Source organism: Pogona vitticeps, chromosome 15 (assembly GCF_051106095.1).
Source record: "Pogona vitticeps strain Pit_001003342236 chromosome 15, PviZW2.1, whole genome shotgun sequence".
NCBI lineage: Eukaryota > Metazoa > Chordata > Lepidosauria > Squamata > Agamidae > Pogona > Pogona vitticeps.
The window spans coordinates 5,640,001-5,664,737 of NC_135797.1; the positions used below are offsets into that span (position 1 = coordinate 5,640,001).

The 24,737-nt window shown below is 46.1% G+C and overlaps 2 protein-coding genes across 4 annotated transcripts in view; both read left to right on the forward strand.

Annotated features, from left to right (window-relative positions):
* TMEM223 (transmembrane protein 223) overlaps positions 1 to 108 on the forward strand; it is a 3,545-nt gene extending 3,437 nt beyond the window's left edge. The window contains exon 2 of the mRNA XM_020797387.3: positions 1 to 108. This exon is cut by the window's left edge and continues 447 nt beyond it. The gene's annotated coding sequence lies outside the window, so the exon portion shown is untranslated.
* Positions 109 to 1,240: 1,132 nt separating this feature from the next.
* SLC3A2 (solute carrier family 3 member 2) lies at positions 1,241 to 23,301 on the forward strand. Of its 3 annotated transcripts, none has more exons than XM_020797382.3 (10): positions 1,241 to 1,367; positions 11,676 to 12,128; positions 15,060 to 15,233; positions 16,125 to 16,225; positions 17,455 to 17,523; positions 18,033 to 18,097; positions 18,710 to 18,905; positions 20,291 to 20,434; positions 20,602 to 20,712; positions 22,260 to 23,301. In XM_020797382.3, the coding sequence occupies exons 1-10, from the start codon at positions 1,265 to 1,267 to the stop codon at positions 22,602 to 22,604; spliced, it is 1,761 nt and encodes a 586-aa protein (XP_020653041.3). In that variant the 5' UTR covers positions 1,241 to 1,264; the 3' UTR covers positions 22,605 to 23,301. The 3 variants fall into 3 exon arrangements, with proteins under 3 accessions (XP_020653041.3, XP_020653044.3, XP_078238069.1); XM_020797385.3 differs by lacking the exon at positions 1,241 to 1,367 and adding an exon at positions 9,989 to 10,781; XM_078381943.1 differs by lacking the exon at positions 1,241 to 1,367 and adding an exon at positions 10,734 to 10,824.
* The last annotated feature ends 1,436 nt before the right edge of the window (positions 23,302 to 24,737 follow it).

Sequence of the window (24,737 nt, forward strand, 5' to 3'; positions counted from 1 at the left end):
CTGTTTTAAAAAAAGAGCTGAGATCGTGCCAGGCTGTAAGCGTACTGAAATACCCTGCAGATTGTGTGCGATTGCTTTGAATCTAAATAAATGTCTTGTCTTCACACATACGCTTCTCCCCCTGAATTTTTTACAATTTAAACATGCATCCAATAAACACATCACAGGCAAGCAGTGGCCTGGGTCCAACGTGGCTACCCATGCCCTTATGCAAGGGTCTCTGATCTGGATTGGAAAGAAAATTAATTTTAATTATTGCAGGGGTGCAACACCGTTTTGCTTTCTGGGGTATTCAATGTGGGGAAGATACCCCCCTAAAATAAAAAAAATGGAGTCCCTCCGTTTTCTCCATAGAAAAGATTTCTAGACTTTTTGAACAGCTGCACCTGTATTTAAAAAACTAAAACATTTAGAGTGTATGTATGTGTGTGTATGTATATGCGTGTGTGTGTGACACACACTATCTATGTATCTCTATCAATTTTATATATATATGTGTGTGTGTGTGTGTGTGTGTGTATATGTATATATATATGTATGTATGTATGTATGTATGTGTGTGTGTATGTATGTATGTATGTATGTATGTACCGTATGTATGTGTGTATATGTGTATATGTGTATATGTGTATATGTATATGTATGTATATGTATGTATGTATATATATATATATGTGTGTGTGTGTGTGAGAGAGAGAGAGAGAGAGAGAGAGAGTATATATATGTGTGTGTGTTTGTGTGTATGTACACACACACAACACATACAACACACACACACACTTCCCCGAAAATAAGACCTAACCTGAAAATATACCCTAGTATGATTTTTCAGGATGCTCCTCATATAAGCCCTACCCGAAAAATAAGCCGCAGTGAAGTGAAGCCCCACCCTCCACCCTTGTGCACCAACCAGAAGATGACATGACTGTATTTGAATAAATGTTGATGGTTGTACATAAAAATAAAATAAAACATCCTCTGAAAAATAAGCCCTAATACATTTTTTTTGGGGGGGGGGGAACACGGTATGTGTGTGTGTGTATATATATGGCCCCAAATATATACTGTGCCTCCTTGACAAGGGCTGAACTCAAAAAAACTGATAGGGTCCCTTTCAGCTCTGCAGTATTTAAAAAAAAATATGTGTTGTGTGTGTGTGTGTGTGTGTGTGTGTGTGTGTGTGTGTGTGTGACACTTGAAGGGGATGCCTTGCCAGCTGCAGTTGCCATGGAAACAGCCACCCTGGCTTGTCAGTGCAACCAAAATGGCCGCCACGAAGACCGAGGAGATGGGAGGTGGGGAGACCCCGGCCCTGGTGCAGGGACGCCTGGACCTCGAAACGGATCCGGACGCAAAGGGAAACCGAGGTAAGCTCCCCCCCTTCTTTCTTTTCGGTCCCCGCTCCCTTTCCCGATCGGATCCCCACCCCGCTGCCTTCGGCCTCCTTTCCCACTCGCTTCCAAAATGCACCGTGGTGGGATGCTGGCCCCCCACATCATCCTTGAAATTTAGCACTCTGCATAGGCTTTTTGGGGAGGGGGACAGGACAATTTCATTTACACCCCCTCCCCTTAGCAAGTCCATAGCTTTCTTCTGGATGCCTTCAACTACAACTCCCATCGTTCCCAACCAATACGGCAACAAACGTATGCCGTAACCCATGTGTGCGGCTGCAGGGAAGGGAGGTTAGCATGTTGGGAAAGGCAGGAGCAATGCCACGATGCTTTAATACGTCAATTAATAAGGAATTGTCTCTCACACCTCCCCCATGAATTTTGCTTTTCATTATGGAAAAAATAAGTTTATTCCACTTCCCCATAGCTGGATCCCACCCTCATTTTGTGAGCTGTTTTGGACCTCCTCATTTTCTGCATAACTTTACCCTTAATTTTATTTTCAGTTGCTCAGAGGTTTCAGGACAAGCCACCGTTGCAAGCTCCTTAAAAAAGTCCCTGGATTTACCCAAATGGGTCGGGGTGGGAGGAAAGACTTCATTTATTTATATCCAATATTTGCACACCAGGGCATTGCAGCGTTACAGTCCTGGTTCAGGACATGAAAGAAACCCATTCAGATCTGCACTAAGCTATGAAGCTTGGATGACCTTGACAGGGTCATCGGCTTTCTCCCAGCCTGTCTGTTTCACGGGCTTGTTGTGAAACGAGAAGACAAGCCATATACCCTGTCTGCAGCTTTGGGGAGGAACAGCAGGATCCAAAAGCCCCAAATAAATATTGCCCCATAACATATATTGAGCTGATGGACTTGTGATAATTTTGGATGTTTTTCTGTTTGCAACTTAAGACATTTCTTTGATTCTTCTCCTGCCTTTCCTCCCAAGAATGGGACTCTAAGATGGCTTTAAATACAGCAGATACAGCTAAAAGATGAAATAAACAAGTGTTTTATTTCCAACACAGGAAAATACAGCATTGGTCCGGTTAAAAGTCTTTTCTACAGGGGGGGTGAAAGATGTACAGTATTTGTTATGTATGTGCTTCTTTATTAGGCATGTGTGATTCTGAGCTCTGTGATCTGATAACACGAGAGTAAAACCCCACCGTGCAGAAAGCTACTAAAGGACATTGCTAAAATAATCTTAGTGCTAAAATAAAGTCTAAATCCCACCCCCCACCCCCGTATTATGGGGAGGCAGCCAGGGGTGATGTCTGTCTCAAGTCCCAAAATCTACCCACAGATGGCCGAAATATTTGATCTTACGTTAGGAAACATCACATAAATTGGGCCAAGGACTCTGATGACCTGACACCTGAGCTGGACACAGTGTCCTAGTTGCCAGCTTAGCCAGAGATACAGTTGTTTCCGCATAGCCGGGGATGCTATGCAGCTTTAGTGCTGCCAGATCTTTCACCCTAAGCAGCTGCCTCGCTTTTGCTTGTGATGGGCAAACCTTTCCCCAGAGAAACTTTATGCCAAGTTTCATATGGTATGCTATTCGGTGGTACAGAATTCTAATGAACTCAAACCTCACGGCCATGTGTCAGTTTTTCGGTTAAAACATGTTCAGTAATTGACGTGTCGTTTCTAGACCTTTGATATTTCATAATTTGTCCCAAGGTTTTTACTTCTCTAGCATCGAGCTGCAGATGTAAGGATGTGTCGTTGGGGACCAAGTGTGTGCATGTGCGAGGGAGAGAGAGTGTGTGTAAAAAATGATGGATAGAGACAGACAAATTTCAGAATCTATAAAGTTCCATTATGGGTTGTAAGCATTTGAAGCCGTATTCCCAGAGTCTGGAAATGTTATGTTGTTTGGAATACAATGTCTATCATCCCACTGATCGTGTTGGCTGGGGGAATCTGGGATATGTAATCCAAAAAAAAGAGGATATTTTTCAAGTTTAAACAGGAGTCTTGTTCTTCGCTTTAAGGAGCCGTGTGTGAGAAAGGCAGGAACAAGAGGGGAGCCAACGTTCTTCCTGAATCTATTAAATCTGTCACTGCCTATAAGCAACTTAAACCATGCTCCTCCCCATACATACATTTGTCTGCACTTCGTAGGCAGAGTGAACGTATGAGGTTTTTTTTGTTGTTCGCTTGCTTGCTTTTCCACCTCAGGCACGAAAATATCCCCGGTACTGAATCAATTACCCCTTGATCTTGAAGAACAGGCATAGATTTGTTCAACGTGTGTCTGGTCCGTCCCATTTTAAACCGTGTCATGTCCCCTTCCTTAATCCCAAACTGTAGCAAGATTGTCAGGGAAAGAAATCAGCTAGAATTTTTCTTCTTATTTGGTTCTGTTTTCATATGGAGTGATTATTAGGGGACGGGGAGGTGGATAAATATTTCGTCCATTATTACACATACATACATACACACATCACACACACAATACTACACATAGCTGCTTCTATAATGCTCATATATGAGTTGACCACATCAGTGACAGCTTGTTGGGTTTGAAGCCTCGGTTGCTTCCTGGATCAGAATCGCAAAACAGGGTGTGAAGGACTCACCTTTATTTGGATGCTCTGTTATCATTCTTTGGGAGCTTTACAGGCTCCACTTGATGTGTTCGTGAAAATTATGGCCTAATTTCACCCCCATAATCCTCACGCTTTGGGTCGCAGCCATACAGTTTTCTATTCTTCACCCCTCCACAGATCTCCCATCGGAGCTGCACTGAACAGGGGAAAAGGAAACGGTCACATCTGTCCTTCATTTCTCTCACTCGCTTACAATTCTGAGAAGCAGCATCCTTTGGCAGGACGGGAGGCTCTCAGATCGCTTCATAAACTGGTGCTATTCCCACCCTGTGTGTAGAATGGAACTTTGGGACCACCTTGCGGGTGGGGGGGTAGGCAACCAGGATTCAAACCCGGTCCTGTCAAAGCTCGATTGTGTGTGTGTGTGTGTGTGTGTCTGTGTGTGTCTCTCTGTGTGTGTGTGTGTGCGTGTTTTTAAGGATAGACACCTGGAATTTAAGAACTGTTAAACCTTTCTCCTTCAGGGGGACTGAACATTGAGAACTTCACAAAAATAATAATATTCCTCGCCAAAATGACCTCCACCTTTGAAGGCACACCTGGATTCTGTGAAGCCTGTAATCAGCCCAGGGGGAGAACTGTAAAATTGGCCTCACCCATTGTGAGATGCTGAGGGTGGTGCATGCCAGTGGTAGGCAGAATCACCATCCATGGTGGGGGGGGCAGTACTGGTTTTGCTGCCTACATTTCCTGGCACAGATTCACCTCCATCCCATGCGCGCACACACCACATTCATACAAACACAGATGTCACATTAATACACACAAACCACATTCTCAGGCATACACACAAACTTGTAAATTAAATGAATTTTATTACATTTGCTTGCTTCCCTCCCCCCCCAACAAAACTTTCTCCTGCTAGTTAGAGGAAAGGGATAAAGAACTCCGGAAGCCATTCTCCAAGCTCTATAAATCTTACTCAGCAGTCTGTCTATCTCTGTGAAATCTGGATTCTTGCTTCATCCATGATTATTTTTATAGGAGCACCACTATGATTATTATTTTATTGCCTTACAAAGTGGCAGGGCTCCAAAAGCCAGGAAAGCTGATTCGGAGAGCCGGATCAAACTGCCCTGGCTCTCGCGTAGGGTTATTTTCCTGAAACAACCTTCTTCCTTCTGCAACACAGCTGAGACCACTGTGTTTTTATCAGTGCAGCTGTTGTTGAGGCAGAGAAAAAGCAGACAGGATCCTTTGCCTTCCTGTGACACATTGAATGGGACGGTAAACTCTTTGTCCCAGATAAAAGTTCAAAGTTTGTTTAACGAGGGCAAACATTTTCAAACCCTTCCAGATCAGCAGCCTCCTCGGACAAAAAAAAATCCCAGCTCTTTGTGAACTGGAAAGGTTGGGGTAGAAGGATCAGACTTGACGGCATGTGCCCTTACAGTTCTTGGAGCTTCAGTTTTCTTCAGCTGGATTCATCCTGGCAAGGTCCCAGTGGTGGAAAGCTCCACTTTAGCTTCATAACAACAACAACAACAGGGGAAAGAAATTCTGGGAATTGGAGAGCGCACAGTGTGTAAACACACTGGGGGAGACCAGCGTGTCACATGGAGGAAAACGCAGATGGCTAGGCGTTCTGGACATCGGATAAGATTGCAGTTTGGGCTTCTTTTTTCGTCCTCCTCCTTCCTCTGCTTTTTAAGAGGCAGACATGCAAGAGCAAAATTCCCTCGTGTTGCTAGCTGCTTAACTTCCACATGTCAGGTTACTGTAAGTTTTTTTTTAAACCCAACAACATGTTCCCGGAGTCCAAACAGCTTAGAAATGAATTACCCCCCCTGCTCACAAACTGCCAGTGAAGTAGACTGGGGGGATTGAAAAGAAGAGGAAGCCCTTTTAAAGTGGTGTTTTACTTTCTGAAGAGTTTTCAAGAGTCTCTTTGCTACAATACACAGGATGGGTACACTCCCTACTCTGGAAAAAAAAATAGATTAACGCCACAGCAGCCACACATACCCTTAAACCAGGTTCTATAGTACAGAATATCATGGATGATCCAGACCTGTTGTCCGCAAGGCCCTGAAAGAAAGACTTGAAAACAGCGGCTGTTTTGTGTGTGGCCCACATTTACCCCAGCGATGAGGTGTTCCAAGCGCTCCGCTAGGATTTCAGAGATAGGGTTCCAGCTGGCACAAAGCCCGCGTCTTTATAGGGGCAGCAAGATCTGGCCTGTCGGTCTGGCACATTACTCCGTCTGCCTGGCAACGTGGGGCAAGAAGCACGTGGAGCTCTTGCTTGTCTTGAAGGAGGCATCATCCTTTTTGAGGTTTCCGCCTTTCAACTTTCCTCCTCCCAACTGGGCAGAATACATGCCGAAACTGGTCCAAAATTTTAATTTTGGGACTGGTGGAAGATGGCTGCAGATTGAGAAGAAGGGAAGTGAATTTCCAGAGAAAGAGGTCCTTGCCTACAAGCTTTCCCTGCCCACTTGCTTAACAAAATTAGCTACTGAGGTCCCGCGCTTTTCTTCTTAAATGTTTGGAGATTCCTACTCAGGCCTCTTCTCATCCAAGTGACTAGTCCTCATGGCGAGCAAGGACTGGCATGACAGTCATATACATGCACTCTGCACTCACTCGAGGCCCTTTGCTTTGCTCAAGCTGAGATTTGATGCCGAAACCAGCACTTCAGCTCCAGCGCAAATTAAATCCCCACAATTCGCCTGCTGCTTTAAAAAAAAGCTAGGCTTATTTCTGCTGCTGAATATGTAGAAAATTATCTTGGAAATGGTGTATTTGAGAATGCTTGCTTGTGGAGGGGGCTGCTACTAAGGAAACAAGAACAAGGAAAAAGTGGCAATCCTAGGGGTTAAAAAATGGGAGAAATATAAGACCAGGAAAGTTTTTTTTTTTACTTTAAACAAGGCATTCTGGAATGGGAACAGTTAGTGATGATAAATGTACAGTAGATTACCGTAATTCTGGGCAGTATATTTGCACACACAATTTCTATGCATGTTTCTTAAGGTTGTCATCCTGTATACATTATAATAAGATACAATTAATAGGAATTTCTACCAACTAAATATGGTTACTATCTGAGTGATAGTATAAATTTGCTTGTTTAATTGTTTGTTTCCCTGTTTTGAGGTGGTGGTTGCAATATTTTTTTTCCCAGTATTCAATAGGTTCTCCATGACAGTATATTCAAAGCAGGGCACTCACACTGTCCGGCTAATAGGGAATAAACCCCCAAACTAGATGAAAATGATAAAGTCTTTGCAAGTGGGTGGTATCTCGGTATCAGCAGATCACCTTTTCGTTGCCCAATTGATGTCTCTCCCCCTCGGGTTTCCAACAAACTTTAATAGGCCTGAAGCGAACTACAGATTAAAAAAACATTGTGTCTTGGGGCAGAGGAGGAAATTTCTGGCCTATCTCAAAGCATGGATGTTGGTTTTTATTTATTGTTATTTTTTGCAGGAAGGGTCAAATCCCCTCAGTTCTAAGGGTCAAGGTGCTTTCAGTCTTTGCTGGCTAGAGAGTTGTTTACCCGCCTTGCAATGAAAATCAGGGGGAGGGAAGGAGAGAGAGAGAGAGACACACAGAGGGATTGAAAGCTTTGGGAAGGTTTGCTGAGTCAGGCGATGCAGCTTAAGGTGGAGGAACCAGAATACCAGAGAGAGAGAGATAAATATGTTTTTTCCTTTCTTCTTCCAAACGATATCAAGATCAGCTTATCTGGCCTCATGGGGCTTGACTGATTTGTGATCAAGCCACTGCTGGTAGCATCCGAAAAGACATTAGGAGGAGGGGCGAGAACTACAGCAGAACTACAGAGAAAAATCCACTCCTTTTGACTAGCTTCGCTGATCCTCGAGTTAAAAACAAAATCCACAGTTGGCCGAACCCTTTGTTAGGATCAAGCGAACAGCTCAGAAAAGTGTGCAAGCTTTCGAGTCCTCCAGAGTTTCTCCATAAGCTGTTGCTGTTGTCGTTGTTGCATGCCATCAAGTTGTCCCCGACTAATGGCGAACCCATGAATTAGCTCTCTTAAATAGATACAAGCCTGTGGCTTCCTCTAGGGAATAAGTCCCTTTTGTCTTCCTCTTTTCCTGCTGCGTCCAACCTTTTCCAGAGAACCTGGCCTTCTTGTGATGTGCCCAAAGTAGGACAGCCTACTAAACAGTGTCAAAACAGAAACAAACAAGGCATGGGAGTAGGCAAAATTATTTATTTTATCTAAATAATAAGATTAAAAACTAGGCCAGATATTATGGCTATGAAATCTTAGCAAGTGGTAATAAAAAATTTCATTTTGGAAGATTGGGTAGGAAGGTGTAGCACAAGATTTACCTGGTTATGTATGTTGTAGGAAAAACAGAAAGTGCATCTCTCAAAATGCTAGAATTTGACGTCTTCTATTGAAACTGGCTGGGATTCAGACCAGATGAGGAAGTATTTCTCTATGCAATCTTGTTATTAATGGATGGAAATCTCTGCCAGAGGATGCGGTGATGGGCCCCAGACTTGCATAGCTTTAAAAGGTGACAATTAGACACATTAATTGAGGTTAAGGCCATCAATGCTTAACTAGTCAGGATGCTTATATATCACCTCTAGTACTAGAGTTAGAATGGTGGGAATATTCACTATGCCCCTGTTATCAATTGGGGACACACTCTGAACAGGCCACCATATGAACAGATCATTGGACCAGATGGGCCTTCAGCCTGAATCGGGCATGGATTGCCTTATATTCTGAATGACATACGACTCAACGTAGACTCCACTGACTTTGGTTATTGGGGTCAGCAAAACAAGGCAGGAGGCCAAGCTGCATAGAGGATTAAAAAAATCCCTTAAAACAAGTCTCTTTCTGCAAGCAGAAAAATAGCACACCATGGAATAAAAATGCAAGGCTTTATCTCCTGCACTGGTTTTCTACTAGCAAGGCATGTGACAAACCAAAGGTCTTACTATGTTACATGCGTGTAGAAGAATGGAAAAACCAGCTGTCCACCCCATCCCAGTAAAGCTGAAAGCCTGTTACTTTTCTCCCATTCTGTGTGAAGGCTTCACGATTTCTACATCAAATCACCCTGTTTTTCGAACTGCCTCCCAAGTTGAAGAGATCTGTGATTTTCAAAAGGTGCCCAGCGTCTTGTGGGTCTTCTGGTGGGTCCCAATGACAGATTCCCAATGGGGGGATTTGGATTGAAAAAGCTCTCAGTAAAATCTATTTGTATTCTACATTCAAAATGAGCGCTTGCCATCATCTCCAGACTTCATGCTTAGATCCCACCCAGCTTTCCTGCTGCTTTACTGCACTGGTTCTCCGTCTGGATCCATACCCATCGCCCACACCAGAAAAAACACAGCGGTCGCAGTTCAAAGCCATTGATTTAAAGCCTGGGAACAATCGGTGGCTTCTTGCAATTGTAGAGAACGGATGCTGACCCTTTTGATCTCCCAGCAAACTTCCCTGCGGGGTTCCTCTGTATCTGACCAGGCTTGTTTTTACTACAACGCTCTTGAAAGAGAATAACAAAGACTGGACACAAATAGCTGTAGGGGTATGTAAGGTAAGGACAGGACAGAACCGTACAGGATGAGCAAAGGGCCCCATAAAGCAGTGATCCTCAACCTTGGGCCTCCAGATGTTCTTGGACTACAGCTCCCAGAAGCCTTCACCACCACCTCTGCTGGCCAGGATTTCTGGAAGTCCAAGAACATCTGGAGGCCCAAGGTTGGGGATCACTGCCATAAAGGACACCTGTACACACCAAACCTTCCCAGGCCTTAAAATTTAGGCCGGGGCTTAAAAATCCTATTTTTTTCAGCCCTCCCAGAATACCCTGGCCAGGATAGTCAGTTTGCTTGCTGTCTGGGGAGTTTGAGAGCTGTGTTGTTTTCAAAAAGCATTTTATTTCAAAGGTATGGATTAGTCCCCAAGGTCGGACTTGCTTGTCTACAAGGAAGATAAGTTAGGCTGGCAAGCTGGAGGCTGGGTGTTCGCTGGTGTGTGTGTGTGTCCCATTTTATATGAATTCCTAACCCATACATTGCTTTTCGTGGCCCTCTTTTAAAATGGGTTTTTACCGCCTGGTTGTATGCAAGCCCCCCCACCCACTCTGTTGTATACTAAAGTTTTGTATACTATGTATACAAAAAACTCCTTTGTATACTATATTTTTTTTCTTGCTCTAGTTACTTTCAACCTATTTTCACCATTTCAGCTTCTGCCAGCTGCCTTGAGGGTATGTATATCTTTTTTTTTGGTCTCCCCCAAGGCATCTCTGAACCATTTCCAAAATCATCATATCACAGAGAGGAAAACCTTTAAACTCCCGCACATTTTAAAAAGGTGGATTCATGGACATTTGTCAGGCGGGATAAAGAGAACCTCCAGAGTCAGGAATAGTCTACCTCTGCGTCCCAGTTGCACCAACAAAGTTGGTTGGTATTGTTACCAGTGTGCCTTAGTCAAAACTTTGGAAGCGTTACTTTTTTTCGTGGGGTGGGGAGGGATTAAAAGTTCCAGGATCCCCCGGTCAATTGGCCCCTGGGGGATTCTGGGAATTGTAGTCACCCCCCAAATAAAAATAAAAAGAGTAATGTTCCCAGCTCTTTCTAGCAGAGAGCCTTATTTTTTTCCCCAGCCGGTTTAGAGGCTTTGCTCGGTTCCACCTTAAGCTCGGCCCCGGAGGGGAGGGACCGGGCGGAGCTTCCCCCCCTTTTTCTACTCCGGTTGCCAGCCGGCTTCTTCCAGCAGGAGGATCAAACCGGTTTCGAAGCGGATCAGAGCGGCGGATCGTTCCAGGTAGACCTCGGGCTCGGCGCGGCTTGCTTGCGAGTCGTGTTGGGTAAAGCCTAGGAAAGATTTCCCCCCCCCTCCCCGGTCCCTTGCTTTTTTACACGCGGTTTGTTCGGTTCCTTCCCGGCTCGGCGGCCGGTTTACCTGGAGTTTGCAAAACCGGAGTAGCCCGGGAGGCGCCCCGGGATCCGTGGGACGGGGTGGCGAGGGTCCCCCGAAGGGTCGATCGGGTGGCGGGGTCCCCGGGAAGGGCGCCCGTAGCCCTTCCCGGTGTCTGGTGGGGGTGCACGGGAGGTCTGGACTGGGGTGTGGGGGTGTGGGTGCTGTTTTACAGCGGGAGGGGTGAGATCCTGGCATACAGAGGCTGTTTTTGGACTGTACAAACTCCCTGGATGTCTAGGAAAGGTGGCAGGCGAAGGCTGAAATTCTAAAATAATAATAATAATAATAATAATAATAATAATAATAATAATAATAATAATAATAATAATAATAATAATAATAATAATAATAATAATAATAATAATAATAATAATAATAATAATAATAATAATAATAATAAACCCACCCAAAAAACAGGGTTTCAGCCTGTCTGATGATTCCTGCCCCTTCCGGCTGTGTTCCAGATGTTGGATATGGGAAAGCCGATGGAGGTCCCCGGAGCTTCTTTGAATGTCTTGGCTTGATCAACGTGTAGCGAGTGATTCTGGGTTTAAGGCTTGCCAAATCTTATCCTCTTGCTGGTTGGGGGGGGGGGATTGTGGAAGTTGTCTTCTAAAAGAGGCCCCATGTTTTTCTGTGTCCTGTACTAACCAATGATGGTGTCCTCAAGGGAACCTCGATAGGGGGAACCTCTTTATCTCCCCTCTTTGATCGCTCTTCTCTCTGTCCTCTTCCCAGGCGACATCATGAGCTCCCCGGCTGTAACTCCCGACGCGGAGCTGAAAGACGTGGAACTGAACGAGATGGACACGGAGAAGCAGCCCATGAACGCCTCTTCCCCCTTGGCCGGCTCCCCCGGCAGCGGCGAGAAGAACGGGGTGGTCTTTTTGAAAGTGGAGGAGGAGGAGGAGGAGGATCGGGCCGCCCTGGCCAAATTTACCGGCCTCTCCAAGGAAGAGCTGCTGGAGGTGGCCAGCACCCCGGCCTGGGTGCGTGCCCGCTGGGCCCTCCTCGTCCTCTTCTGGCTTGGGTGGCTGGGCATGCTGGCGGGCGCCATCGTCATTATCGTCCAGGCCCCCCGCTGTAAGGACCTGCCCAAGCAGGCGTGGTGGCAGAAGGGGGGCCTCTACCGCATCCAGCCGGTGGACGGCTTCCAGGACTCCAATGCCGATGGACAGGGCGATCTGACAGGTGAGGAAAGGTGTCATTTGGCTGATCTGTTTTCTGGGTCCTCCCTCCCTGCCTCTTTTCCCCTCTTGATGTGTCGAGTGCCAAGTCCCATCATCCCCATTCCTCACAGCCATCCGTTGGGGCAGTGGGATCTCTTAGACATGGCGCATTAGAGAACCATGTGGACTGGAAACAGCCCCCCCCCGCGCCAAAAAACAGCCATGATCATGCTATCACCCTGGCTGTTTTTTAAAAAGCATTAACCACTACCCCCTCCTGCCCTTTTTCTTCTGAAAGGCTTTCAGCTGTTTTTTTTAATCCTGGCTCTTTTCATCCCCCTGTACCCCCCCCCAATAATAATGCCATACAAAAGGTGTTATCACGATGGTTTAGTTAATCTGGAATAAAATGTGCTTCGTATACATGACTCAGCAGGCTGGGTAGCTCAATGAGTCAAATATTTGTCTATGGGGCCGAAGGTCAGGAGTTTGATTCCCCCCCACGGCGCCTTCTGTGAGTCATGGGGGGTGGCCTCGGGGTTCATAATCCCAGGGCACCCCCAGAAGAAGGGAAGGGTAAAAGCACTTCTTAGTCCTCTGTACCTAGAAAACCTTGAAAAAAGATCAGAATTGACAGCACATAATTATACATGACTCACAATTCTAAACACAGCTCAGGGAATTCCTCACTTAACACTAAAAGGACAGGTTTTTTTTTAGGGGGGGAAAGCTAGCCTTGAATGTCTGTACTACACGTGGTAATGACTGATGGGCCCGTGCTGGGGAGGGGGGCAGGGATCATTCGTAGGTGAAATTTGAGGAAGCCCCCGAAATATACTTCCAAGAGCTTGAGCCGGCCGGCTGGCTGGCTGCCTCCCTGCGTTTAATCTACTGGATCTCTTCTCCCCAGCCCCCAACAGCGCCTAAGAGAGTCGGCCAAGTTCTGGCCGCACACCGAGCAGGAAGGAGGCCTGCTGGCTTGCTCTGGGGAGCCTTTTTGATCTTTCCTCCAGGACACGCTCAGCAGGACTTTGGGGACATGTGACGATCAGCTGCTATTTCGCTTCCCCCCCCCTTTCCAAAAGAATGACTGGCTGATTGTGCCGGGCGGACTTTCCTACACCAGGCAGCCGGTTCCAACCAGCTTCGGGTTTTTGTGCCCGAGTAACCGCTGGCCTTTGTTTCATCATCTCCTGACGTCAGCGAAACGCTGACTCAGCCCCGGGGGCGGCTGGATAAAGGGATGAAAGAGAGCACTTCGGTTTTTTTCCTCCCCTTCTTCCTCTTTCCACATGTGCGAGGTGATAGAAGGAGACTAGATTTCTCCATGGTGCTTCCCCAAGCCGGTGCCTTCTCTTGATGGGTTTGAATACAGGTCCCTTCATACTGCCCCTCCCCAAAGCCAGCTTCACCATCCCCGTGGGATTCTCAAGGGGCGGACGAGAGCCATGTGGGCTGTTTTGGAGGATACATTATATATTCTGGCAGGATACATATGTAACTTATAAATAAATGAAATTTGCTTCTCTGTACAAATGAATGTAATTTGGATCGATCCATTAAAAGAATCATACTCTCATGATTAATCTAGTAATATATCTTTTAATTTAGTTCCAGTTTTACTCGGGATAGTTGTACGATAGGAAAAAATTAAAAAGATGGGGGGGGGGGTTAGGGGAAAGCCATCGGGAGACAAGAAATTAACCCTGCAAGATGGAAGGCTTAATTAGAGGGTGCTTTGCTCTTGCACAATTCGTTGTTTTGGAAATAATTGCTTTTCTGGAACAGCCGCTCCAAGAGTCTACAGCTAATACGGCTGATGAAAGATGTGGTTTGAAACAGTCAAGTTTTCGTGCAGCAAGCGCATCCCGGCTTGCCAGAGCAAGCAGAATTAGCCGGGGGCCATGTGACCACAACTAGACAAAAGACAATGGAACTCGGTTTATAATTCATGCTGGCAGATTACACCCTTTGTTTCTCCGGTTTGTGCTTTACTTTGCCAGAAAAGGCCATTATTAACGCACACGCCATGCCCAGTTTCAAAGAAACACGTCTGCACAAATAAAAGACCATAAAGTTGGCACAATCAACTCTTTAGTCTTAAATCTAGAGCTTGCCTTCTTGGAACAGCAACTTCCTTGCAAAATTAGAAGCCTAGGGGACCATCAGTCCCAGCCATTGGCCCTGTTTTTCCAATTATCACCAGCATCATCTCAGAACAGAGTTGGAGGGGTCCCTATGGATCATCTAGTCTAGCCCCTATCAAGGAGGCCCAATGGGGGGAATCGAACTCCCAACTTCTGGCTCTGCAGCTGGAGATCTCAACCACCGAACTGTCCAGCAGTTCGTCCTCTGTTTGATGGTTTACAATCCTTGGTCTTCCAGTTGTTTCAGACTTCCATCTCCCAGCGGCCCTGATCGGCGTGTCCAGTGGCAAGGGCTTTTGGGAGTTGTAGTCTGTAAGAGGTAGAGCGTCAAAGCGTGAAGACCACCACCTTCAGTCTTGGCCCAGTTCAAGCCTCTCTGGAAACTAAAGAACCAGATAGAGAGAGGTGGGCTGCCTTGAAGTTGTAGCAATTGCACAGTTAGCAGTGCCTGAGCGATAAACTCGGGCAACTGGAACAGTCGTTCACAGTCTTCCCTATTGTGACAGATATACTGTATTTATATTTATAGTCTGTTTCTACATCTGTATCTGTTCACGTGGTTTTTTTCCCCCTTTTGGAGTTGTGGTATGCAATGCAGTTCCTTTTCTGAGTGATACACTCCAGCAAACCCAATTTAATTAATAAGTAAAACCTGACTTATTAATAATTAGCCAGTCTGTGTTTTTCCCTCTTCCTTCCCTCTTTTTCTGTCCTGGTTTTTAGAGTGTAAACGTGGGCGGTCCAGGGTGATTCTCCCCCCCCCCCAAATCCTGACGCTTTCCTTTTTTTTTTCCTTGCCGTTCCAGGTCTGAAGCAACGGATGGATTATATTAGTTCACTCAAGGTGAAAGGTTTGGTGATTGGGCCTCTTCACATCAATCCCAAAGACGACCAGAATAGAACTAACCTCCAAGAGGTTGACCCCAGTTTTGGCACATTGGAAGACTTCCGAGAGATCCTGCAAGCAGCAAAGAAGAAAAGTAAGGAGGGAATATGAAGTAGACCTGAGGCTATCTCCTTTTAATGGCTAGCTTTCCCATCCTTGGGTCCCCAGGTGTTGTTAGACTACAACTCCCAGAAATCCTGGTCAGCTCAGCTAGTGGTGAAGGATTCTGGGAGTTTTAGTCCAAGAACACTTGGGAAACCAGCGAAGGGAACCAGTGAGTATTAAAGGGCTGGCTGGATAGCTCAGTGAGTAAGGTACCTGGGTGCAAAGCCAGAGGTTCAGCTCCCGGCTGGGCATCCCAGAAGAGCTAGCCTAAGTAGCCTTGGGCAAGCTGCATAGTCCCAGGGCTCCCTCTAGAGGAAGGGAAGGGTAAAGCATTTTTGAGCACACGCTGACTAAAAAACACTGAAGAAGGTTGGCATATGCCAGAATTGATAGCACATTATTATCATTATTATTATAGTTACAGTGGTGCCTCGCATTACGACAATTCATTCCAGCAAAATCGCTGTAGAACGAAAACGTTGTAATGCGAAAATAAAAAGCCCATTGAAACGCATTGAAACCCCTTCAATGCGTTCCAATCGGCTGGAAACTCACCGTCCAGCGAAGATCCTCCATAGGGTGGCCATTTTCGGTGGCTGTCTTGCGAGGAATCCGTCCCAGAAAACAACGGCCATTTTGAAAGCACTGATCAGCTGTTAGAAAAATGTTGTTTTGCGAAGAATTGGTTCCTGAAGCAGGGAACCGATCATCGCAAAGCGAAAAACCCCTATTCAGACCATTGTTTTGCGATCGCAATTGCGATCGCAAAAAGATCATCGTAATGCGGTTTCGTCGTAATGCGGAGGAATCGTAAAGCGAGGCACCACTGTATTAGAGCATTAATGAGTAATGTTTTGACTTTTGTGACCTGTCTTTCCAGGCCTAAAGGTTGTCTTAGATCTGACACCCAACTATCAGAGTGAATATCCTTGGTTCAACCAGAGCATCCATCTCAACGTTGCTCTCCAGGACAAAATGAAGGTGAGCAGAGCATGGGCTGTGTTTTTTCTAAAAGGAACCCATAGTGTTACTCATTGTTTTGAGGTGGTTGGTGGCACTACCCTTGATCCCAGAAGTAATCTTCACCATTTCACATTATCAGTTGGCCTCACTAAAATGCCAGGAAAGAATGATCCCCTTCTTTCAGTTTATGGTTGTCTTGGCCTGGCCTTTGCCTCAAAAGGCTGTGCCAAGAAGAAATGGAGGAGGAGAGCCGTATTCTGAATGTATCTGTTATTGGACATCTGTCAAAGATTAAGGAGAAGATCTAAAAACAAAAAACAAGATTGGGTCTTGGCCAGATTGGGTCTCAGATTAATTTATTAATAAGGAAGGCAATGATCAAAACCTATTTCAACCAGAAATACAGTCTTCTCAGAGTGCGTTGATTGAAAATGTCAGTGAAATCATGGACCTGGAGGGGACCTCAAAGGTCATAGAGTCATAGAAAAGTGAAGTTGGAAGGGGAATACAATCAAAGCGCATCTGCCAGGTGATTATCTAAGTTTTTCTTGAATGCCTCCAGTGTTGGAGCACTCATCAACTTCCTAGGTAACTGGTTGCACTGTCTAACAGGACGTTTTTCCTGATATTAAAACGAAATCTGGCTTCCTTTAACTTGGTCATCTGGTCCAACCTCTCCCACAGTGGCATGAAGTCCACTGACAGAATTTCCCCAGTATTTGGCCATCCACGTAACAGTGAGTTTAACCATTAGGATGTATTGACTCAGATTTTGTTTAAATTCTCTTGCCCTTGAAATCCATGATTCATATCCTTCTCTCCAGAGCAGCAGAAAACATCTGTCTGGTAGTATCTGAAAGATTTGATGAGGTCTTATCATATTTCTATCTTCCAGTCTAAAAATAAGATTGGTCTTCCCTTATGTGTGTGTGTTCCCTTATTTCAAGGAAAATGGGTTTAACCTCACGACAGCCCTGAGAAGTAGACCAGTCTGTAGGAGGATGTCTTTCCTGGAGCAACTCTATGAGTCCAAGAGCTTGGAAGGGGGGTGGGATTTATGTCACTATTACTAACGGGAAGCAGTTGTTCCCTTGTTCCATAGGACTGTCATTTTTTCAGGAAAATAAATGTGTGCAAAGTGAATTGGCTAGAATATATGGGAAGGGGTGGATCACCCCGAAGTTCCAAATGACATACTGAGGACTAACACCTTGCGTTGTTTTCTTCTCCCCTCTGCCATCCCTCAGGAAGCCATTGAGTTCTGGCTGAAGGAAGGCGTTTCTGGGATCCAGCTCGGAAGCGTGGAGGAATTCGAAGTACGTGATGAACATCAGAGGCCTCCCGGCCTCCCTTTCTGTTCAGTAGCTCTTTCCGGGGCAGGGCTGGAGCGTTTAGGGGCTTTGCAAGTTGACATTAACAGTGTGGGTAGGCCTCCCTTTGGGTGAGAGTAGGCAAATAAGGTCAAGGATAGCCATCCTCCTCATCAGCGAAGAAATCTGCTATGGATTAAGTGGCTCGATAGCTCAGAGTCTGAGGCATCTGGCTGTGTGGCCAGAGGTTGAGAGTTCAATTCCTTGTTGTGCCTCCTGCGAGTAGAGCCAGCCTGGGTAGCCTTGGGCAAGCTGCACAGTCCCACAGCGCCCCTAGAGGAAGAGAAGGGTAAAGCACATCTGAATGGTCTCTCCCTGGAAATCCCTGAAAAAGGGTCACCATAAGTCAAAATTGACTTAACAGCCCATGATTATGATATTATTATGTGACTGGGTGGAGGTGTCCAAGTTCTGTCATCCCAGTCCTTCTCATCCAACATGTTCTTTTTTTTCAGGACACCCAGATCCTGAACGACTGGAAGAATCTGACGGAACAGTACAACGTGGACGACCACGGGAGGTGGGTATCCACAACTGTACTCAAACCTTGCAGCTTTCTTGGAACACACCTAACCAGGCCTGGAGATGATGAGAGTTGTAGTCTGAACAGAGCTGGAGGACTAAAAAGTTGGGAGAGCCGGTCTCGCATGTTCCCTCCTAAAAACCACCCTAGAATGTTCCCCCTTTGATCTAATAAGCTGCGCCTTTTATCTGTGGTGATGCACATGAAATAAAAGTGGAAAGCTGAAAAAGTGGACAGTAGGGCGCCCCCCCCCATCCATTGAGGACTGGAGAGAGTGACAGCATGATGATGTTGCATTTATGTTCTGGGTTTGCCCTTCCTAGTTTGTCAACTTTGAGAACAAAGCATCTGAGCTGGATCCGTCTTTGGCCTGATCCGGTGCAGCTCTTCTTACATTCAAACGATGAATCCCATGACCGTCAGAAACAACATTTCTTTGCATAATTCTGCAGTTGGTTTTGAGTGAAAGCTTGAATGTTCAGAGCGTCCGGTGCTAATTTTAATTCTTCATATGAAGGCAGCTATTGTGCCACGCTCCCATAGCCCTGCTCACGCTTACCTCACCTTGGGCTGGAAAATCAAACCCATTCTTGCTTCTCTTCCCACCAGGGTGTTGATCGCTGTGACGCAGAGGCAGGATGCCCAGGGCATCTTGGCTCTTCTCAATCAGACCGCCGGCGTGGATGTGCTGACCAGCGACTACCTTGCAGGGGTGGCAGAAGCCACTGAAGATGGAAGCCAGGGAAACGTGATTGCCAGTTTGATCAACAGCTACATCCGAGAGGCCAAGTGGGCAGGATGGAGTGTGAGTTTGAAGCCTTGGGATCAGACGGGGGTTTGGAGGGCTGTGGGGTTGTGTGCCTAGGTCTCTGGGGTGTGCGTGCTTGGATTCTGTGCTTGGATCTCCTTCCTCTTCACTCTTAAAACTCTCAGATCCTAAGAAGCCATTTTCACCTGCTGTAGTTTCTCAGTCCACCCTCCTGGATTTCTCCCCCCCCCCCCCGGTGCCCCTTAGGAAAGGGCATCGTGAAACCGTGGGTTGGAGCGGTGGAGGGAATTTTCAGGTTGCATCCCAACATCTCCAAGGGATTCTGTGGGGCAAGGACAGGACACGCCCTGACCCAGAACCCACAGGGGGAAAGGGACCTACAGTGGTGCCTCGCTTAACGAGCGCCTCGCTGAGCGGTGAAATCGCTTAACGAGGCGCTCTGGGCCATCGCTGGAGCATTCGCTCAGCGATGGCCCCTATGGCGATTTTTCGCTTTGCGATATTCGCTAAGCGATTCGCTTAGCGAATATCGCATAACGAAGCGGGGGAGAACAGCTGATCAGCGGTTCCAAAATGGCCACCGGAAGGTCCGCGCCGCATTTTTGCGCCCTGCCGTCACTTACCGAGGGCGCGAAAATGGTGGCGCTACGGAAGAACCTCGCACAGCGGTGAGTTTTCAAGCCATAGGAACGCATTGAATGAAGTTCAATGCGTTTCTATGGCTTTTTTATTTCCGCACAGCGATGTTTCGCTATAGCGAAGGTTAATCCGGAACGGATTAACCTCGCTATGCGAGGCACCACTGTACATTCTGCTGTTACCGAAAACAATAAACTATTGCTGTTTCTGTGGCCAACAGAATCACAGCAGCTTTGATGGGAGCGATGGGGAGTTTGCGCCTTCTTTCTCCATTGAATTCCTGGGATAGAGCCAGTGGCAGCAATATTAGGCAGCGGGAAGTAAAGGAAGGGCAGTGGGAAGTAATAGAAGAAAGACGGCTAGCCGGTGTAGGTCAGAAGTAAGCAAATCAGAACCATTTGGATGTTTGGGACTGCAACACCCATTAGCCCCCATTGACAGCTTTCCTGAGTTGGGCCAATGGAAATTGTAATCGAATACATCTAGCAGGTACCCTGTTGCCTTCACAGCGTGAAGTCCAGGGCCTTGAACGTCCTCTGCTGGTGCCTCCACAACCCTCGTCCCTTATACATAGCATGATCTCTATCTCCTTCTATTGGCCAGTTCTGATAATTTCATCTTTAGGAATGTATATTTCTGGGATTTTTCTTTTAATTTTTTTTTTATATTTTCAAACCGTGGATAAGTGAATCAGTGGACACTGATCCCGCAGCAGAGGGGGTCCTGCTGTACTACTTGTACTTAATATTTTGCATGGATGCTAACCGCCTTTCCTTCTGCAGGTGGCGAGACCCAGTGTCGGAGAGTTGGCGGATTCGATGGGCGAGCACCTTCTTCGCCTCTACCACATGCTCTTGTACACGCTACCGGGGACTCCTTTCACAGACTACGGGGACGAGATTGGGCTGCGAGATCTGCCAGGAAAGGTAGGGGGTGATGCCAGAAAGGCTCGGTCAACAGAGAAGGGCTTGGAGGGGGAGTGTGGGAGCTGATCGTGGTTGTTACGGAGGGATCTGATTAGGCCTGTGATTATGTGTGTCGGTTGCAAGTCGCAGCCCTGCTAACCGTCACTCTCTTTTACCTCTCCATCCAGCCTGCCGCCTCTTCTGTCGTACGCATGCAGTGGGACGATTCAGCAAATTTCGGATTCTCGAAAGCGGCCCAGCAGCCAAGCAGCGAGCCAGCCAGCAATGTTACAGTACAGGTGAGAAGCTGGGAAGGTACCTGGGACAAGAGAGATGGGCAAAAAATAATCGCTTAGCTTGGCACGGAGTATTTCCAGATGTTCGCATCACCTTGTGACAATTCATCCGTTAAGCAAATCATTATATCTTCAGATTTTTTTTTCAGTGGGGCTTTTTTTTTAAAATGAGGGTTGGATTAATTTCCTTTAGAAGATGGAGAGTCGTCTCTTTCTCTGGGTATTTAATGTATGTGCTGCAAACTGATTTTATGGATTATACTACCCTTTTAATATGTGACCTAGCCATCATTCAGCTGAGCATCATGTCCAGACTCGTGGCTTGTACAGAAACCTGGGCAGTGAGCACTCTCCCTGAGCAAGTCACCCTTGCCCCACTCCCCAAAAAGTGGGTCGGGGAGTAAGGGAATATTTGGCCCTTCAGATGTTTTGGATGTCAGTTCCTCAAAGCCCCAGCCAGCGTGGATAATGGCTGAGGACTGTAGGAGTGATAGACACAAACATCTGGAGGACTGAAAGTCCATTTGACACTGATTTATGGACTACCGTATTATTTTATGCATACCATCTACAAAAGATGGTAGTATTAGGAACAGCATACATACTGCTCTGATAATGAACAGATACTTAAGACCCCAGTGTCCACAGGATCGGTATCTGCTGATTCACTTATCCACGGTGTGAAAATACTAAAGACATTAAAAGGAAAACTTGTATCTGTTATAATACTAGTCAGGGTTTTTATAATTTTGATTGACTGTGCCTGGTGTTGTAATAATAATAATAATAATAATAATAATAATAATAATAATAATAATAATAATAATAATAAAAATAAATAAATAAATAAATAAATAAATAAATAAATAAATAAATAAATAAATAAATAAATAAATAAATAAATAAATAAATAAATGCTATCAAGTCAATTCTGACCTATGGCAGCCCTTTTTATGGCGTTTTCCAGGTAGAGAATACCCTTCCCTTCCTCTGTGCACAAAGCCAACACAGGTTGGCTGTTCCCCCCAGGGGAATCAAACTCCCAACCTCTGGCTCTACAGCCAATTATCTAAACCACAAAGTTATTTACAATACTGAAAAGGAATTAAATCAGTATAAATTTAAAACTAGGAGCTAAAAAGAATTTAAAACCAATTAAAAAGCACACCCTACTTTTTTTTTTAAACCCTGAGTATTTTTAAGAAATCAGATTTAAAAGCTGTCTTCGTAGGACACCACTCAAAGGGGGGGGGGCACGCAAAGGGCCTGAAGAGAAATGTTTCCAACTGCCAGCTGGAAGAGAGCAAAGCGGTGGCCAGCCTGGCCTCCCGTGGGAGAGACTTTGATGGTATGCGAGCAGCGGCCGCACGGTGAGGCTTATAGAGAAGCTTCCCTTGGGCAGGCTCAGATGCGGAGGGTGTGGTCTTTCAGAGAGCCGGAGACCAGCTCACTTGATATACTGAAGAGTGCTAGAAATGCCCAGCAATCCCAATTCTTTTTTTTTTCCTTGCCTTCCCCCTTTCTTTCTCTCAACTGCCTCCGAAATATAGCTACAGAGCGGCAACAAGGATTCGGTCTTGACCTTCTTCCAGCAGCTGAGCGAGTTGCGGGGGAAAGAACGGTCCCTCCTCCACGGCGAATACTTCGTGACCCACAGCAGCAGCCCGAGCGTCTTTGCCTACCTCCGGGTCTGGGATCAGAACAAGCGCTTCCTCGTGGTGCTCAACTTTGCTTCCCAGGAGACCACCGTCTCCATCACGCATCCCGACCTCCCTCCAGACATGACCGTGGAGCTCAGCACGAATCCGAGCCGAGAGAAGCAGCAGCTGGCCTTGCAGAATCTCAAGCTGGGCCCTTCCGAAGGGCTGATGCTTAGTTTCATATACGTGGCCTAGCCCGACTTCAGTTTCCTTCTCTGCTGCACTCCGGCGGAGGGGACCAAAGGGGGCCTTGCGCTACCCTTGCGGGAAGGAGACCGCCTTCGACTCCTTTAAAGGATGCAGCTTCAGCACCCTTTTCTTCTCTCCCTCCTCTCTCATCTTGGACTTCCTGTCTGTTTGCTTCCTCCTGCCTTCTACATTCCTTGATGTATTGCCAGTATTGTGTGGAGCAGCAGACACTAAACCCGGGTGGTGAACGCACAACGCCTTGCCTGTCCAGATGTTGTGGGACTTCCAGATTATTTGCCAAGCTAGCCAAGGCTGGCAGGAGTTGGATTCCACAACAGCTGGATGGTTTTGGAGATATTTAACCTTGCCTCTAATGATACTACCGTGCCCCCACCAATCTAAAAATACACTAATGCTTATATGGGTGGGGGTCCATGGATATAGTACTGAAAATCAACTTCTCAGTAATTTTCAGACAGGTGTATGTGTGTGTTACCCCTTGGCCATTCTTTCCCCCAACACTCAGTGATCACAGCTGTGTATTCTGTTCCAACTACAGACCCCCAACCCCTTCTTCGCCTGAGTGCTGACCTAAGTGGGTATTCCTACAGATGCATTGTGTATGTGTGTGTGTGTCCGTTCTTCGGTATGTTTGAAAACTGACCCGGAAGAAGTTTAATAAACTTCTCTCTCTTTTTTGTGACTTCTGTGGTGTTGTGTTCACTGTGGCGGTCTGTGTGTGTTTATCTACAGCACCTCCACTAATGGGCTCCTTAAATCTCACTGCCACACAGTAGCATGCGATCGAGAGGACGCTGATGGGACCAAGCCTTCTGCTTCATTTCTATTTCTTCTTCCTTATGATCGCATAACCACGTTGGAGTAACACCTTCATAAATGGGATGGAAGGGGGGGTCACAGGTATTAACTGCAGAAATAGAAATGAGCTATCTGCTAAGGTGGGTAATGTCCTGAGATGTATTTACAGTAGGACCCCAGTATCCATGGGATGAGTATCTGCTGATTCACTTATCCACAGTCTGAAAATACTAAAAATATTAAAAGAAATATCCCCTAAATATGTAGTTTTAATTACGAAGTTACCCAAAGTGGCTGCTAAAAGAAGCTAGAGACCAGCATTCACTATTATAATTGTATTAGCTATAATCTATGTTTTTCAGCATCCGCAGGAGGGGCTTAGAGCCAATCTCCTGTGGGTACGGAGGTCCTACGGTCCTTTCCTTGTTGATACTGCCCATGAATGTAACTTGGAACGGAGCACAGGATGTCCCATTTCTGAGACTCTTGTGCTGTGCTGTCATTGAAGATCGGGTAGGAAATGTGTGGGGTCAAGCAAAGAATACATCGGAAAACCACAGAGATGTTTAGAAGGGTGCATTTTCCTCTGCCTGGCTGAATATAGCATTCTTATTATTGTTGCAAAACAAAAACGTCCATCAGCTTTAACCTGGATAGATGTAGAGTTAGATTCTTCCAGGTTTTGTTAAGGTGGGACACGTACTTATGTGTCTGTATTACCAGCTTTCTCTCTCTCAGTTCTAAAAGGGATCTTGTCTAAACATATAGATTTGGGGTAGATCTTGCTTCAAATCCGAGAGCCCAGTGCAAGCCACTCTGAGTCCAGAGGGCCTATGGAAGTAAATGCAGGGAAATCACTATGACTTGAGGTTCCAGCTTTCAGGCATTATGGCCCATTCAAATGAATGGGAACTATTTGAATTTGATGTGTCAATGTTAGGGTCAATATATGTGCTACCTGGCAACGGTGAGGATTGTAGGCCAACATAACTGTTCTGTGTCCTTTACTGGCACCGTTAACTTGCATAACCCTGTAGGTACATTTTAATTAATTTTTAAATGCTCAGTAAGTCAGGGACATGGTGGGGCTGCGAGTTAAACCGCAGAAGCCTCTGTGCTGCAAGGTCAGAAGACCTGTCATCGTGAAGATCGAATCCACGTGATCGAAAGCATGTAAACATGTGAGTCGATAAATAGGGACCACCACGGTGGGAAGGTTAGGGTGTTCCGTGTCTAGTCGCGCTGGCCACGTGACCACGGAAACTGTCTTCGGACAAACGCTGGCTCTACGGCTTGGAGATGGGGATGAGCACCCCGCCC